This window comes from Terrapene carolina, unplaced genomic scaffold, assembly GCF_002925995.2.
Source record: "Terrapene carolina triunguis isolate 2854851 unplaced genomic scaffold, T_m_triunguis-2.0 Scaffold23, whole genome shotgun sequence".
Classification (NCBI taxonomy): domain Eukaryota; kingdom Metazoa; phylum Chordata; order Testudines; family Emydidae; genus Terrapene; species Terrapene triunguis.
The window spans coordinates 19,284,469-19,303,355 of NW_020664374.1; the positions used below are offsets into that span (position 1 = coordinate 19,284,469).

General features: G+C 39.9%; 1 protein-coding gene across 2 annotated transcripts in view; it reads right to left on the reverse strand.

Moving 5' to 3' along the window:
- The window catches only part of LOC113406240 (SH3 domain-containing kinase-binding protein 1-like), a 378,903-nt gene that overhangs the window by 168,309 nt on the left and 191,707 nt on the right, over nt 1-18,887 (reverse strand). For both annotated transcript variants that reach the window (XM_026649807.1, XM_026649810.1), the window contains exon 4: nt 610-716. In XM_026649807.1, coding sequence (XP_026505592.1) covers nt 610-716 — 107 coding nt within the window. The remainder of the gene's footprint in view (nt 1-609; nt 717-18,887) is intronic.

Sequence of the window (18,887 nt, forward strand, 5' to 3'; positions counted from 1 at the left end):
AGGGTCCAGAGAAGAGCAACAAGAATGATTAAAGGTCTTGAGAACATGACCTATGAAGGAAGGCTGAAGGAATTGGGTTTGTTTAGTTTGGAAAAGAGAAGACTGAGAGGGGACATGTTAGCAGTTTTCAGATAGGATGTCATAAGGAGGAGGGAGAAAACTTGTTCACCTTAGCCTCTAAGGATAGAACAAGAAGCAATGGGCTTAAACTGCAGCAAGGGAGGTCTAGGTTGGACATTAGGAAAAAGTTCCTAACTGTCAGGGTGGTTAAACACTGGAATAAATTGCCTAGGGAGGTTGTGGAATCTCCATCTCTGGAGATATTTAAGAGTAGGTTAGATAAATGTCTATCAGGGATGGTCTAGACAGTATTTGGTCCTGCCATGCGGGCAGGGGACTGGACTCGATGACCTCTCAAGGTCCCTTCCAGTCCTAGAATCTATGAATCTATGAATAATGGGGGGGAAAATCTAAACTGATATAACATAAACAAAAGAACAGTAAAAAACTCTCTTTTGAATCGTTTAAAAACATATTACCCTCTGAAAGGTCAGCATGTACAAAGCAAATGAAGACTGTGTGTCTACACAGTACATAAGAGTTACTTACTTCTCCCATCACTTCAATGATGTCACCAACTTTTAACTCCAGCTCATCTTCATTCTGAGGCATGTAACTGAAAGCCACCTGACATCTTCTCCTCCTATTTCTCTCCCCTGGAGATGGAGATGAAAGAACAGAGTGAAACGTTTAGATGAAAATTTAAATAAAATGAGGCTTCCTGAACAAACAACCCAGCTACACTGTGCCCCTGAACACATGCCATGGGACAGCACTGAAGATGAAGCAGTACTGCACTGTTATAAATGAGCACTATTAAAAACTTTTTGAATGTTTGCAATCCCTAATAAATGTGCCTAGGATCAATTTACAAAAGAGACCAATATTCAGAATTTTTTAGAGGACCACAGAGCATATTATTCCTTCCAAATACTTTTGTCTTTTGATGTAAATTGATACAATGGGATATTCAAGTAAGAATACTACTACTGCTGCTGCTGCTTGCTCTCTCTCTCTTTTTTTAAAATATCAGTGCATCAGTAGGGTCATCTTCTGTAGATATATATTTTTTAATAGCATACTTGCGCACTAATCTAAATTTAGGGTGTTGATTTAAATGCAGCCAGGTAAATGGGAAGATTCAGTTTTGGAATATTGCTTGCTAAACCAACAGCTATATTTGGACTTTGTTGCGGAACTGAGAGGGAAAGAGAAAACTTTCTGTCATTTAACTGCTGAAACATCCTACCCACCCTCTTTTGGTTAAAGAACCACTTTCCAAAACAAAGAATAGTAACAGCATTTTGCATGTGGGGATGATGGAGGTAGAGTGATAGAAACCAATTAAAATACAGCTCCCTCTGTCATAAATAAGGAAATGTCTTGTTCAGATGCCTTGCAATGCAGGAACCATACCATATGCCATATGAAAAAAATGTCAAACCATTTCTTCACTTCAAGAGTAATTTGTTTACTTATAACCTGGAATACTAAATCTCCTCAAATGCACACACACAAATCAGGTGTATCTTCATAATTATTGTCCAAATGCCCCTAGACTTCCATTCCATGCAGTCAGCATGATGTTTACTCTACAAAAATACTCATTGACAGTACTAGAAATGCTCCTTAGGACAAATGAATGAGAAAAATCATATCATTGCTGATTCTCTTTTTTCCAGTTTGGAATGCTGGTCTTTATTAAAAAAAAAAATAAGCCAGGGGGTAGTCCCATACAGACAAAATTTGAAAGGCAATTTTACCTTCACTAGAAGGCTTAGCTTTTAAATTTTCCCATCCCAGGCTTTAGGAGAAAGTTTCCCTTGTCTGAGGTATAGAATAAACAGCAGATGACTATCTGAATTTCTTTTAAATAAATATATTTTAATGCAGTTGACCTACCTCAGTTCTTTCATAAAAATGTCAGTTTATTTTTCTTCACTTACACTAATAAAAAGTATTGTGTGACATTGATGATTTCTGGGCTGTATCCTAATAAATACATTCTGTATAGAATACGTTCAGGACTGTGCAAAAGTTAGAGGCTGCAAATAAAAAAAGAGACTTTTTTCTAAAGATAAAGATCCTCATTATATGAATATCAGCACTTACGAAGTGGTAACTGTTGACTGATTTGACAGACTGAAGTACGTCAGTTGCCATGGTATTTTATAATCAATATTGGGTGACTCAAGGATAAATGCTTTTGACATTTCTAAGGGCTGGTCTACACTAACGCTGTAAGTTGATCTAAGTTACACTAGTTCAGTTACGTAAGTTACTGAAGTCGACGTAACTTAGGTCAACTTACAGCGGTGCCTACACTGCGCTATGTTGAAGGGAGAGCGCTCAGGGAGGTGGAGTACAGATGTCAATGGGAGCGCGCTCTCCCATCAACTTAGCGTGTCTTCACCAACCCTGCTAAATTGACACCACTGAATCAATCGCAGCGGAGCCGATTTAGCCGGTAGTGGCCTAAGAGAATAAGAAATCAGTGCAGCACTGGATACTACTGATAAAACCATGTGAATCTCTCTCTTTTTTTGCATATTTACTTATGATCTTTTTGTGTGATTGCTATAAAAGTGTGTCTTCCCTGGATCTTCAACGTGAATTGACTTGTATAAAACAGAAAGATTAATATGCATGTAAAATGAACACGAAGACATTAAGCCTCAAATCCAGGTACACTTACAAACTCCAGGAATCCCTCAGATGTTTTCTAAATTTGGAAGTTTAGCTACTGGAGTTGTAGAAAAGGCCTTCGTCTCAACTACATATCCAGTCTCTCCTCTTACACTATCTCCTCTGATCAGCATTTACTAGGTCAGCAGCTCACTCACACTCACTGTGCACATGTACTCTTCATGCAAGCTGTCCAGTTTTAGACAGGTTCAACAGGTCTTATTTTACTCCCAAGAACAGAGCTGGTGAAAATTTTTCACATTCAATTTATTTCGCGGGGAAATGCAAATTTGTGTCAATTTCATCTAATTGTTTCAGTTGGGGAAAGAAAACTAATAAAATCCGAAAAAACTAATAAAACATTTCACATCAAATAAAATGAAACATTTGGATTTTTCAGTATGAAATGATGTTTTGTTTCAAAATTTCTTACTACCACAAAGATGTAATCATTTAATGTTAATCTCTTTGGAAGGGGGACTGTCGTTTTGTTGTGCGTTTGTACAGCACCTAGCAGAATGGGATCCTGGTCCATGACTGGGGGCTCCTAGGTGCTAAGGTAATTATATATATAAATAAATAAATAAATAAATAAATAAAAGTATACTTAGGGTCCTTAATGCTTCTCTTAAGGCCTATCAGGACTTGCTCAAAGAGCAAGAGAACAACATGGGAAGTCCTCTAATAATGTAATGCAAGTCTTGGTACAAGAGAAGGACGAGTGAAAAGAAGCTCCTTCAATGCTGCAGTCCAGCAGGAAAAAAAGATTATACAAAAGTCATGGGGTGAAGAAGGAAAGATATACTGTATATGTTTAGAAGAATTGTGGCTTCAGTAATTATCCATCCAACACAGCTTCAATGAGCGTGAAGTGGGTCCACTCTACAATGCAAGAGGGACAATGTATAATAAACAAGGAGCTATAAACCCCATCCATCCAATATACTGTCTTCTCTACTGCTATTTTCTTAATCCTGCTCTTGTGAGAAAGGTAGAGGGAAAGAGACAAGAGGCAAATGCTTTGAAATCCACTTCACGTCACAACAAAACCAGAAAAGTTAAAAATAAAATGAGTGCAACTCCATTGACTTCAGTTCCATTGACAGCGGAGCATTAGGCACATGGAGAATCCAAGAAAACCGTGGGCGGGGAGAAATCTTACCAGTGAAAAATGTCCTACATTTTAAAATTTAGGAACAAACACTTAGTGAAGAAAGCACAGAACAAGGAGCCAAGAGATGTGTGTTCTCTTCTCTGCTCTGCCATTTAATTACTGTGTGGCTTTGAGTAAGTTCCATAAGATCTTTGGACCTCAGTTTCCCCATTTGTAAATAGGGGAAACTGTATTTTCCTCCCTCCCTCATGTATTGTGAGCTTAACTTAATATTTGTAAAACTCTGAGATCCCAAAATACTTTACAGAAGTGCGAAGTATAACTATGGGGATCGTGAACTTACAGTTCCACTCTCAGACATATTCACAGCAGTTACAGAGTACATTAAGACATGAAAGCAGCATGATACCAGACAAGAAAGATCAACCCACAGCATTCAATATACCCGACTGTTCAAAGTTCCTCAAATTAGTCTCCTAGTTCTCTCACTTCTCTCTCTCCCTGGATCTCTCTCTAAAGAAATATCTAAATGGAGAACAGCAAGGAACAGAAGGTGAGACACAGAGTATCACCCAGTTCTTCTCTTTCTTCTAATGCAGTTGTTAACAAATGCAGCAGTTCTCTCTCTTGGTTCAACAAGGGGACACAAGTAATCAGCCAGGCCCCAAGAACAGCTACCTGCTTATGTACAGGTTTAGAATCCTTGGGGACAGCATACTAGCAGCACTAAGAACTACATACAGCAGAAGGGTTGTTTTGTTTTGTATGGTGTGATGAAGCAACATGGGTAGTTCAAGCAGAACCCAACTGGTACTACTAGGTCACTGGTAGGGCTACCATATGTCCGGATTTCCCCGGACATGTCCGGCTTTTCGATCTATAAATAGCCGTCCGGGGGGGATTTCTAAAAATGTCCGGGATTTCCCCCTGGTCAGCTATTTATAGATCGAAAAGCGGCGCCGCTCGGCAGCCAAAGCCCCTTCCCGGCTCCCCCCATCCCCTGCAGCCTTAGCATGCCCCCGGCCCCGCAGCTGTCTTCCTCCTCCTCCCCTCCCCTGAACGCTCCGCCCCCCTGCTCCTCCCCCTCCCCTGCTTCCCCCGAATCAAATCTTCGCGGGAAGTCTGAAAAGAAGCAGGGGCAGGCGGGCAGCAGCAGGTAAGCTGGGGCGGGGGGAACGCGAGGAGGAGGGCTCCGGGGAGGCGCGGCGCGGCCCAGTCCGGCCCCGGCCAGCCCCAGTGGCTCCGGCCCAGCTCGGGCCCCAGGGCACCGGCCCCAGTTCCGGCCGAGCAGCGCCGGCCGAGCACCCCCGGCCCCCAGCGGCTCCAGTTCTGGCCGAGCTCGCCGGCCCCAGTGGCTCCAGTCCGGCTCGGGCCCTAGGGCGGCCGGCCCGGCCCCAGCCGAGCACCTCCGGCCCGGCCCCTAGCCCCGCGACTCCGGCCGGAGCACAGCCCGATTCCTGGGCTTTTGTTAAAGTCGACCCTGGTCAGGGGACCGGGGGGGGGGGGGGGGGGGGGGGGGGGGGGGGGGGGTTCGGGGGGGGCTGTCAGGGGGCAGGGGTGTGGAGAGGGGTTGGGACAGTCAGGGACAGGGAGCAGGCGGGGGTCAGACGGGTCGGGGGTTCTGGGGGAGCTGTCAGGGGGGCAAGGGTGTGGAGGGGGTCGAGGCAGGCAGGGAGCAGAGGGGGTTGGATGGGTCGGGAGTTCTGGGGGTCCTGTCACTGGGCGGGGAGCAGTTGGATAGGGCATGGGAGTCCCGGGGGGTCTGTCTGGGGGCGGGGGTGTGAATATGGGGTGGGGGTGTGGATAAGGGTCGGGGCAGTCAGGGGACAGGTAGGGTCCTGGGGGGCAGTTAGGATGAGGGGTTCTCAGGAGGGGACAGTCAGGGGAAAAGAAGCAGGGAGGCTTAGATAGGGGGTGGGGTCCTAGGGGCAGTTAGTGGCAGGGGTCCCAGGAGGGGGCAGTCAGGGGACAAGGAGCGGGGGGGGTTGGGGGTTCTGAGGGGGGCAGTCAGGGGGTGGGAAGTGGGAGGAAGTGGATGGGGCGGGGCAGGGCAGGGGCAGGGCAGGGGCGGGGCTAGAGCAGGGCTCCTCCTCCCCATGTCCTCTTTTTTGATTGTGCAAATATGGTAGCCCTAGTCACTGTGAAAACAGAGCTGATTCAAAGAGAGTTCAGAGTCAACAAGCAGCACACATACAGGAGTTGTTAGCAAAGATAAAGATATTTTTGTAAAATTCCCATGCCAGTCACTCTCCTGAGTTTTTTGTTTCTGTCTAATTAGTACACAACGTTTCTCAACACAGCATGTTCAGGAATCATGACTATCACCTGGAATGGCTTACAGACAATAAAGACAAAATATCAGTCTTGAGGCTCTGTCTGCCCTGCCACCCCCGCCCCAATATTCCCACCTACTATCAAACTTGTACTGAAATTATTGCTGTAATTGCTGTGTGTTGTGAGATGTATTAAAGACACACTGTGAAATTAAAATGTATTGTACTTGGCTAGTCAATGTGCAGTTACATTTTAAACCATTTTCTTACTAAAATTATCATTACAGTAGTAGCTGCAACAATTGCAGCAATTAAAGTTGCATATAGTTTCCATTCTAATCCCATTTTTGGTCCTTCAACTTGATGAAAATTTCACCATTTGGATGGAAATTTCCCACTTTTGTTTTTAAGTTTGGGCATAAACAGTTCAGCCAGTTCCGGGTGCAGGTGGGAAGGAGGTGGTGAACAATGCACCTTTCCCATTTAAAAGTACCGGAATTTTTGAACAACACATGAATCAAACTGCCCATGGTTTGAAATTAGGGTGAATTTGATTTAAATCACTAGTCAGAAAGATTCGATTTAATCATGGTTTTCTACATAAAAATGCATTCTTGTTGATCGTTATAACCTTAATACATACCGTATTCTTCACAACTCAGATAGATGTAGGTTTCACTTTTAGAAGGTACACACTATACATTTTTAAACACTGATTCATTTTGAAAACTTTTCAGATGAGTTTTACAGATATATCAGAAAATGAATGATTGTTTGGTTATTTCATTAACCAAACATAATTGAAGCAGATATTTATGAAGTCTTTGGGAGGTGAACTATCTCCAATTCAACAGGTTAATCATTAATATTTGGAGGATTTTCTTGCCATGCTGTATTAGAAGGAGAACATCACCAGACAGACATTTAAATTGTTTTATTTAACTAAAACAACGTTAAGTATTCTAAATTTTTTCTTCAACAGCAAACATATAATATTTTAACAAAACAAGCATATGTCCCTCCCTTCTCACATTTATTTCCAGACTTCTTTTCCTTGTCCAGAACTATTTCATCCCCAACAATCTTCTATTCATTGAACTTTTTGAAACTTTGCACTTTTAGAGAGAGGTAAGGGATTGACTCTGTATACACAAATTTGCAGGACAATAGAGTTGAGGTCTGTTATTTCTCACCTCTATATATTATTTATTTAAAAACATTTTTGCTGTTAACAAGCATGTTAACTCTGGAGACACAAATCCACAGTTTGAGAACTGCAAAACTAAGCATCTCTGATGGTATCTTCTAGACTGAGCACTGAGTTCCATTGGGTAGATAGAAAGATTAACCTAAATAATCTATACAGAAGCCTGTGGAACCCCATAAAATTGGGTCCCTAATCCAGACCATTGGAACTCATTTACAAAACTTTTCTTAAACATTGTATGAATATATTGTTTCATACTATAGAATTAAAATTTATAATCCCTATTCCATGATGAGATATCTTTGAGCTATAATGGATCTTAATTAAAACTATCTTTAGATTGGTTTTTATTTAAATCGGATTTTTTTGATAAAATGCTTTTTGAGGAAAAAACCTATTTTAAAAAAAAAAAAATCATTGATTTTTATTCACCCTGTTTGAAATGCTAAATTTTCTCTGGATATAGTTGTAATAGAGAAGTAGCATCTCTCATTGTTTTATAAGAAACTGGTTTTCATTGGACAAGATTATAAACCTTTAAAAAAAACACACATATCTATTATATGCAGTCAATTTTTAAAAATACAGTGTGCAGCCATGGAAGGATTTGCTGTGCAGATGTTAGGGGCTAATATAACTATGAAATGAAAACTTTGTAAAAGTGTACGGCATTTGTAGCAATGGCACCCAGGACCTCGATGCAGCAGGGGTTCAGGTAGGGCTCCTCTGCACTTTGTAAGGGCTGATGCAAGGGCTTCAGGCCTTTATTCAGCTTCTGCAGACCTTGTCAAGTGGGAAAAAGACTAAGAGATGGTCCCTTTTGTAAGGTATGCAATGCTTTGATGCACCTTAGCATCAAGACTTAAAAGTTCACAGGAGAGAGGCTCTCTATTACAGAGACCCTATGATGTGCTAGAGGAGGACTTCTCTCTGTGGACCTATTAAGGTACATTGAAGAGGGTATAAAGGTGATATGGGTAGCTAAATAATTTCACATTATGTCATTTACAAATGCTATTGCAATTTTTTGCAAGGTAGCAGATATTCAAAGTCTTGAAGAATGAAGCTCCATTTTTTTTTTTTTTTTTTTTTTTTTGGTATAACTTTTTCCTGCTTTTATTTTATGTATTTTTTATTTTGCGTGTAAGAAATGCAGAGGAAAACCCTAAAATAGTAGAATGTTAAACCTGCATGGTAAAGCACTCAGTCAGGAAATGATTAGGGCTGTCAACTAATCACAGTTAACTCAAGCAATTAACTCAAAACAAATTAACTTGATTAAAAAAATTAATTGCGATTAATCACAGTTTTAATTGCACTAATAAACAATAATAGAATACCAACTGAAATTTATTATGAATATTTTGGATGTTTTTCTACATTTTCAAATATATTGATTTCTATTAAAACACAGAATACAAAGTGTACAGTGCTCACTTTATACTGTCATTTTTATTACAAATATTTTCACTGTAAAAAGATAAACAGATGAAAAAGTATTTTTCAATTCACCTCATACAAGTATTGTAGTGCAATCTCTATTGTGAAAGTGCAACTTACAAGTGTAGAATTATTCTTTTTCTACATAACTTCACTCAAAAATAAAATAATGTAAAACTTTAGCATCTACAAGTCCACTCAGTCCTACTTCTTGTTCAACCAATTGCTAAAAAAAAAAAAGCAAGTTTGTTTACATGTATGGGAGATAATGGTGTTCATTTCTTATTTACAATGTCACCTGAAAGTGAGAACAGGAGTTCGCATGACACTTTTGCAGCCAGCACTGCAAGGTATTTACGTGCCAAATATGCTACACATTCGTATGCTTCGGCCACCATTCCAGAGGACATGTTTCCATGCTGATGATGGGTTCGGCTTGATAACAATCCAAAGCAGTGCAGAATGTGGAAAACATCCACAAATATTTAAATAAATGGTATTTTATTATTGTTTAAGAGTGCAATTAAAACTGCCATTAATTGCGATTTTTTTAAAATCTTGCAATTAATTGCAATTAATTTTTAATCAATGATATCCCTAGAAATGATATTGGTAAGATGGCATATGCAGGCTTAACTCTGCTCTCCTGTATACATGCATTATATGATACAAACTGATTTCATGATTATGTATTTTTGTAACATGTTCTTCACATTGTTTTGTGCTGTAAGCTTAGGCATCAATCCTGCAATCAGATCCGTCAGGGTGTGCCCTTGTGCCTGCATGGTGTCCCAATTACTTCATGAATGCACATGAATGTGAGGGTCTGCCCTCACGGATCTTAATGCAGGAGCAGGGCCCGTAATATGCAGCATTCTTAAGCATGCCAGAACCTGTGAAAGTCATTAATACATAAAGTACCCAGTAAACCATACTTACAGGACACAAGATACTACAGATATAAAACAATATTTGGTGACATATACAGCTCCCCAAAGTTCAACTCTCACTCAGATTCGTAGTTAACTGTCTCAGCTCCTGAAATACACCCAAGAAAGCATTTTCTGCTTGTTGAAAAGATGCTTTCAAAATTATTAACACAACTACGATAGAAAGAAGAGATGTTATTCATCGCCCCCTTGTTAAATTGTAAATCACCTCCCAGGCTGTCCCTCATGCTTGGGAGGCACGCCTTGTAAACATCCACAAAGCTATGTCATTAACCACCTTCAAATCCCTCCTCAGAATTCTCCTTGATGCCTGCAAGACACTTGACTATGGTTAGGCAACAGACCACTGTCCATCACGCTGACCAATATTGTCTCATTGTACTCCCCCATCGGTCTGTCCATACCCATCTGTTGCCTCATCTTTCAGACTTAGATTGGGACACAGACCATCTTTTGTTCTGCTCATACAGTGACTAGCACAATGGGGTCCTGGTCCATAACTAGGCCTACTAGAGCTAGATCCACCTGGGGGTCTTGGGTGCCTAACTACCCCTTTAGGCACCTAAGTCTAACACTTGGATGTCACTGGCATTCACAAAACCACTGCTTAGCTCCCACCTATCCTGGAGGTGCCTAAAGCCCCTAACTACCTAAATTTCTGCTGCTGAGCACGCATACAACTGCCTAAGTCCCGACACTGCTCAGCTCCTAACTCACAGCAGGATTCTCAAACTAGGTATTATACTGTCTATCTCACCAGAGGGGCCAGATTCAGTAGGTATCTCGGAGCACACCTAACTCCACACAACCAGAGGGAGCGGGAAGGATGCCTGCCTTTTACTCAACAGCCCAGTGGTCAAAGCACTCACCCAGGGTGTGGGAGACCCAGCTTTAAACTCCCCCTCTCTGCCTGATGTAAAGCAGGGACTTGAACGCAGGTCTCCCACCAGAGCACCCTAACCACTGGGTTATGGGGTATTCTGGGGTGGGTCTCTCTTCTGTTGAAACTGTTCCACTTCTTATAAATACACCTCTACCCCGATATAATGCTGTCCTCGGGAGCCAAAAAATCTTACCGCGTTATAGGTGAAACTGCGTTATATTAAACTTGCATTGATCCGCCGGAGTGCGCAGCCCCGCCCCCACGGAGCACGGCTTTACCGCGTTATATTCGAATTAGTGTTATATCGGGTCACGTTATATCGGGGTAGAAGTGTAATTAAATATTCATCGGAGCAGAAACTGGAACCCAGGTTTCCCCTCCCAGGTGAGTGCCCTAACCACCATGCTATAGAGTCACACCCACTCTCTCAGGCCCCATTAACATTTAATATTTTATAAAAAGTGGAATTACTTCAAAGGCAATCACTCTGTATCAGTGACCTGTCCTCTTCATTATTCCCCCCGCCCAGATTTTTTGTGTCATCTGCAAACTTTATCAGAGATTATTTTATTTTTCTTCCAGGTCACTGGTAAAAATGTTAAATAGTGTAGGGACCAAGAACCGATCCTTGCAGGACGCCACTAGAAATACACCCGTTCGATGATGATTCCCCATTTACAATTACATTTTGAGATCTATCAGTTAAGCCATCTTTTAATCCATTTAATGTGTCTATATCATAACGCATATGCACAAGGGAACACAACCAAGGTTGAGGTTGCAACCTCAATTGACATCTGTAGAGCAGAGTGCTTAACCACGTAATTTTAATATTCTCAACACAATTCTTCCCTCTGAATTTATAAGTAAATGGACATGTCATAGTAAACTTTTACACAAATGGAAATCTATTTATCAGGATACCTATCAGTAATGTTTAATAAAATCCAGAGTTTATAGCTAGGGTCTAGGACAGGAAGCCAAAATATGAACATTTAACCATCGCTAATTAAAATAATGTGCACAATGATATTTATAACTTTATAACACTTTATAAAATTAAACTGAACTGTATTGGACTTAACTAAACAGTATTCACTACTTATTAAACCAATCTTTCCATTAAAATCATGGTATATTGAAGAGAAAAGTCAGTTTTACTTAGCTTTTCATATGGAGCCAATAGGACCAGAAAGAGATTATTTTTTAAAAATAAAAAAATTGGATTATATTTCAATTGAATTAATTACAGGGTTTTTTTTTAAATTAAAATAAACCTATTTAAAATTAAATTTGAAATTATGACAACTTAATGTGAAAGCCTAAACTTACTATAGTCTATTAGAATAATTTAAATTAATGTAAAAAATAATATTAAGCAGTTCATCTTTGCAACCAAGCTTTAAAAAAAGTCAAACCACTGAGCCGCTAGAAGTCACTGGCTAAGCACCTGGAAACAGGGTTTGTTGAAATGTTAAACCAGCTTATGACATCAGTAGCCTCTTCTGCAAGTGCAGACAGAATATTTTCTTTATTTCAGTTTATTCAACGAGTTCAGTCAATGACTAGTTCAATTCAAAGTTAATAAACCAATTGGGAGCTGAAAAGGCAGAAAAGCTTTTTCCTTTCAATCTCTGAATAAAAACCAGATATGCAAGGATGAGATCTACTTGTTCTAAAATCCTGAAGGGTATAATGACCAGAAACAACCAGTTCAATTTACTAACTTTCATATAAGTCCTTTGTTAAATAGTTGGTAGTTTTAAAGGCAAAATATGTTTTGATAAACTTTTTTCTTATGTATCCAGCACATAAGGGAGTTTTATTTAACTAATTTCAGAAACATTAAATGCTAGGTTTTGTGCATTTTAATTAAATTTTAATTTCTGTCCATCAGAGCTTGACACATATCACAAGTAAAAAGCTTGTCTCTCTCACCAACAGAAGTTGGTCCAACAAAAGAAATCACCTCACCCACCTGGTCTCTAAGTAAAAAATTAATCATCTAGTAAATATGAAATGCATCCTTCACTATTTTCAAACATAATAAGAAATGTAAAAATTAAGAATCTGAATAATTGTTTACATAAATGTGTATAGACATAGTGTATCCTCTTGGTTAGCAAAAAAAAACCACAATAAAAAAAAAATAATCCGGGTTAGAGAGGAGGGAGAAAAAAAGAGAGAGAGAGAGACCAAATGTAGCATAGAGGCTATATTTAGTTGCAAATCAACATGTTTTAATGGTTACCAACCAATAAGAATCAACTTATTTCCTGGAAAAATTAAATTAAATTAAATTAAAAATTAAAATTAAAATTAAATTAAGTACAAATGCAAAACAAGATTAAAATCAACGATCATGGTTTCCTGCTTGCTGATTTAAATCATTATTAAAATCAGTAATTTAAATCAATACACCTATATGGATCTTGATCTAAAGCCTATAGATGTCACTGGAAAGACTCCCTTTGATTTCAATGCGGGGGGGAGGGGGAAGGGGCGCTTGCCATGGATTTCAAAGGGAACAAGACTGGACCCAGACATGTCAAGTCTCTCACTGGATGTGAGACTCGCTCATTAGCATGCTATCTCAATCTCACATACATTCCTAAGATTATCTCACTCATTTTGAGTAAGGATTTAAAGATTTAAAATGTTTTTACTCAGGTGCTGAAAGAGATGACAAACAGCATTTGTAGGTTTGATCACAAATACGGTGTATGGAAAGTTGGAATCGATTGCAAGAGGATATTAGTCCTCTTGCAAAACGGAAGTTCTTCTGTGCAGCAAGAGCAGAGGTGGGCAAACTACAGCCTGCGGGGCCACATCCAGCCCACGGGACCGTCCTGCCTGGCCCTTGAGCTCCCGGTCAGGGAGGCTAGCCCCCAGCCCCTCCCCCGCAGCCTCAGCTCACCGCGCTGCCAGCACTCTGGTCCGCTGCCCCTACCGGGCAGCGCAGCAGCGTGGCTGGCTCCAGCTGGGCGGCTGGGCTATGAGCTCCTGCTGCTCTGAGCTTCATGGTAAGGGGGCGGGGAGCAGGGGGGTTGGATAAGGAGCAGAGTGGAGTGGGGTTCTGGGGGGCAGTTAAGGGTAGGGGGTCCCAGGAGGGGGCAGTCAGGGGACGGGAAGTGGGAGGGGGCAGATAGGGGGCAGGGGCCAGGCTGTTTAAGGAGGCACAGCCTTCCCTACCCGGCCCTTCATACAGTTTAGCAACCGCAATGTGGCCCTCTGGCCAGAAAGTTTGCCCGCCCCTGAGCTAGAGCATTCTATACTAGTGAAGCCAAGTATGTACGTGAGAAGCTTCATTTGTAGGATGAAATGTTAAAGATGGCAGCTTTTGTGAATTTGATATTAGGGAAAACTGCACTTTTGAACAGGCTGAGCACATTGTTGGCAGATACCAGCACTTGTTCAATCTGACCTGAGATAGAGAAGCTGCAAGAGGAGTTTGTTGATTCTCAGTTGATGAAGAAATCAGATATCCCTCAGTGTGTATACAGGATGTACACTATGTGGGCATAACTTAATGTCAGAATCCCTACTGGTCTTCTGGATTAGATGGGACATTTTCCCTTTTATCCAAGTGAAGCAGGCAAATCCTGAGCCATGTTTCAAGTTTGAGCCACCAAAAGAAAAACCGCAAAGGAGCCACATGACAATATAACAAAACACATGAATAAAATGTGAAATCAAGCTAGATATTAAAAGAAATGTGGAATCTGAATCCTTTATCTGTGGTTTATTAGCTTCAAATCAATTCAATTCAATTTATTTATTTTACATTAATTTGATGTATTGTTTTGTTGTGTGTTATTTTAATTATTTAATTAATTTATTTTGCATGTATTTATTTTCGAATCTGATTATTTTAGTTTGCTGTAAATGTAATATGAGCAATAATATACAAATCAAATATTTGTTCTGTAATTTTTTTTTCAAATGGATGATCACTATGACAGGGTGATACGCAAAATAAACATTGTTCTTTTGATAAAACAAGGGTTTTTTGGTTAGGCTTATATAAAAACAGTTTATTTTTGAATATTTGTCTTGTTCTGTCCACAAACCATTTGCCTAAATGATGGGGCTGTTAACTCTGGTCTTCAGGGATCTCCAACCATCCAGGCCATGTTTTTATTCCATCCAGCAAATAATTGTTTTTATTAAAATCCACTGGATTTGCATCGCATATAGAATTCTATACTTTAATATGAATTAGGATATTTAAGTATTTCATATGCAATATTAAGCAGTGTACATTTTAAAACAAACTATGAAGTGCTGGTTGGATTAAAAACCTGCACTACTGGATGTCGCCAAGGACCAAAGATGAGACTCACTGTTTTAAGCAATGACCTAACACACCACTTGGTGTGTTAGGTCATTGCTTAAAAGTCTCACTCTTGAGCCTTGAATCTCACTCGTTGGGGCGGTAAATCTCACTCTTAAGGACAGCTTTGACATCTCAGTGGACCCATATTTAGAGACTTGGAAGAACCTTTCCACCTCCAACAGGAAGACATTCTTCCATGTGAATAATTTAATCTTCTACGTGAAAGGCACAGGTGAGCAGGAAATGCCTTGATAGAATTTTAAAACTATTTGAACAAAGTATTGGAGTTAACAATTAATATGAAAAGGAGACAACAAAAACAAGCTGGGTGAGCTAATATCTTTTATTGGGCCAACTTCTGTTGGTGAGAAAGAAGCTTTTGAGCAACACAAAGCTCTTCTTCAGGTCGGGGAAATGTACTTATGACGTTGCACTCCGTATGATTTTATGAAAATATGCTAATGAGTGTGAATATAATGTAACTGGAATATGCTCAGGCAAAAGGTCTCTTGTAAGGTATCATTACAAAGCTTATAATCTACTGAGTGTGTTCATCCTATTTGTATGTATGTATCATTCTTGTATCTGAAACTAGGAATATACAATATAACTCTGAGGTCCTATTGTAGTTATGCAAAGTGGGCCATTAATGGTGGCTTGGAATCTTGATGGCCCCCATTAACCAGGACAATTGGTTGTAAATGGCTCTGTTTACTTGTAAGTTTTCCTGTATATGTGTGTGCTGGCAAGTGGGTAATGAAGTCTTACAATGATATGTGTTCTTGTCACCTGAACTGGAATCCATCTTTAACCTGGTGCTTTTCCATTTAGAAGGAGGGGTGGGAACCCAGAGAGGGACAAAGGATTCCCGCCTTGTGCAAAAGATATATAAGGGGGGTGGAACAGAACAAAGGGGGCTGCAGTCATGAGAAATCCCCTAACTACCACCTGAGCTGGAACAAGGACTGTACAAGGGAAAAGGATTGGGCCCAGACTAGGAAGGAGTCTAGTCTGTGAAAGAAGCTTATTGGAACATCTCTGAGGGTGAGATTTATCTGTATTCAGTTTCCTACTGTATTAGGCTTAGACTTGCGTGTTTTTTGTTTTATTTTGCTTGGCAATTCACTTTGTTCTGTTTGTTATTACTTGGAACCACTTAAATCCTACTTTTTATATTTAATAAAAATCACGTTTTGCTTATTAATTGACCCAGAGTAAGTAATTAATTCCTGGGAGAGCAAACAGCTGTGCATCTCTCTCTATCAGTGTTATAGAGGGCGAACAATTTATGAGTTTACCCTGTATAAGCTTTATACAGAGTAAAATGGATTTATATGTGGTTTGGATCCCATTGGGAACTGGGTATCTGGGTGCTAGAGACAGGAGCACTTCTTAAGCTGTTTTCAGTTAAGTTTTCAGCTTTTGGGGGACGTGGTTCAAACCTGGGTCCACATTTGCAGCAGGCTAGCGTGTCTGGCTCAACAAGACAGGGTACTGAAGTCCCAAGCTGCCAGGGAAAACGGGCTCAGAGGTAATCTCAGTACATCAGGTGGCAGTCCCAAGGGAGTTTCTGTGACCCAACACATGACAGTACTGAGTGTCACAGCTCAGTGTAAGCTCAAAAGCTCATCTCTCTCACCAACAGAAGTTTGTCCCATATTGATATTACCTCACCAACCTTGTCTCTCTGATATGCTCGGACCAACACAGCTACAACTACACTGCATACAACATCAAAAAGTCATCTTTAAGGGTTGTCAAGTGTCACTGAAAGCTCAGCCAACAATTAAAAATAGGTCAAACTAATAGTGTTGACAGACATACTGCCGTCAGAGAACAGCAATAGATCCAAAACATCTAGTTTTGGAGAAATTGAAATGTGAGCTAGCAGTACAGTGAACACAAATCAATTATTTAAAACAAATCAGAGTATTTAAATCCAAATGAGATTATTTAAAATGTATCTCCTGAGACATATAGTTGTAAATTAATTTCCCATGGGCCTGAAAGCCCCTTCACACTTCCCTGTCACTGTAAATGAGAGTCAGGCTGTTAATCTCATTAATACAAACTAATTATAATTTAAATTAATATACAGTATATTATATTGTTTCAGTATGTTATACATTGCAAATCTTAATTTTTCATCACCTATTCAAGACATCCTGGGCAGTACAACAGCCTATAACACGGTAAAGTTACATTCAGTACAGAAATTCTGTAATCTGGGACCATGGAGTGATTGTTTACATCTTTTAAAGAATTAATCATCATAATTCCACCATAAGAAAACCCACAAACCATGTACAATTTTGTAATTGGGGCTGGTGTATCAGGCATTTACAGGTATCTCTGCAATCAATATTTTTTCCTGCTTTTCTTTTTAAAAAAAGTATTGCCAGCCTCTCTCAGCAGCCAGAGATGTACAAAGACTGCTAGACTGCAAGGGCTGGAGCAAAGAATCCAGAAGACATGTGGCAAGATTTTCAGTAATAAGAGTCTAAAGTTCTTCTAAATCCATCTTTAGGCACCTAAATAAGTGGCCCAATTTTCAAAAGTGCTGATCACCTAGCAGCTCCTACCAGGCCACTGGGCTTTATTCCTCTTTCTGTCTTTGTCTTGTTGTCTGGACTTTGGCAAATCACATAGGGGAAACTGAGGTCCAGGGAGCCTATCTGAAAGGGGGACATAATATAGAAAAGCCCCTTCTAAAAGTGACCTGCAAAGCTGATCCCTTCTGACAGGACAATTCTGAGGAACCTTTGCATGTCGAAGCTCAGAATTCTTGTCTTCTACTTCATTTTTTTTTTTTAAATCATTTTATGTTGCACTTCCCTCTTTCAGAAGCTAAACCTGTATCTATGAGGAAACGGTTCAATCTGCTGTTAACTGTGGCTAGACAAGCTGTTCTTTATTGTGATTATACTGGAAACCAACTTTAAAAACTTAAGTTTAGTTTGCAGTTTTTTAAAGCTATTATACAACAGGGGCAGTCACTTATTGCTCTATGCTTTTAGCAATCTTTGTATTTTACTGTGTTTCATGATACCGACGGAGTTTTAGATTTGACCATTTTTGGCCATTGGCTGGGGCAATTACAGCACCAAGTATTTTCATTTTAGTGTGTTTTCATATTTGTTAATTTAGATTTTAAGAAATGCAGGTTAGTTGCTGACTAAATTTAAAGCATTTTTTTTTTAAAGTGAATAATTATTTTGGGTGCTTTTGTGAAGTTGAAGTTTTCTAATTAAAAGGGAAAGGATAACAAAAACTAGATGGTGCCCTTAGAGATCTTGTAAATATGGCATTTAAAGTCCCCAGGTGAAATCCTGGCCCTATTTAAGTGAATGAGAGTTTTGCCATTGACTACATCAGGATTTAATGTCCATCTCCTATTTAAACACACAAAAACAGAAATATCAGGTCCTGATTTCCCTTTTATCCTGGAGGACTTTGGCAATATTCATAGGAATTGAATTGTGACATCACAGCTGGGATGTTGAAACCTGAACTCTAATTCTCTTAATCACTCCGTTGGAACGGTGGTTGATACTCAGGGCAGAAGAAATAAAATCCCACCTCTGATGGGTCCCAGATCCAGCAGAAAACAGATGCAAGCTGAGAGCTGATATTTCTAATATAAAGAGTAAGATTCACCCACCCCCTTAAATCAATCGATCAATCTTTGAAACTCTCTCTTTTTACTAAAAAGGAGCAATAAAAGGCTGCTTTGTTTGTTTTGCAGCTAATTTTTAAGTGCACCTTTTAGCTCTGCTGTGTCAAGTGCCCTGTTTGTATGTTTGCAGCTGAATTATGAACACTGCAGGACTCTCAAACATGTTTAATCCATTATACACTATGCCACTGCGGTTATGCAATATTTCACTAGGTATGTGCTAATGTTCCACCATTACTGAAGAGTATATTTTCTCTTGCTAG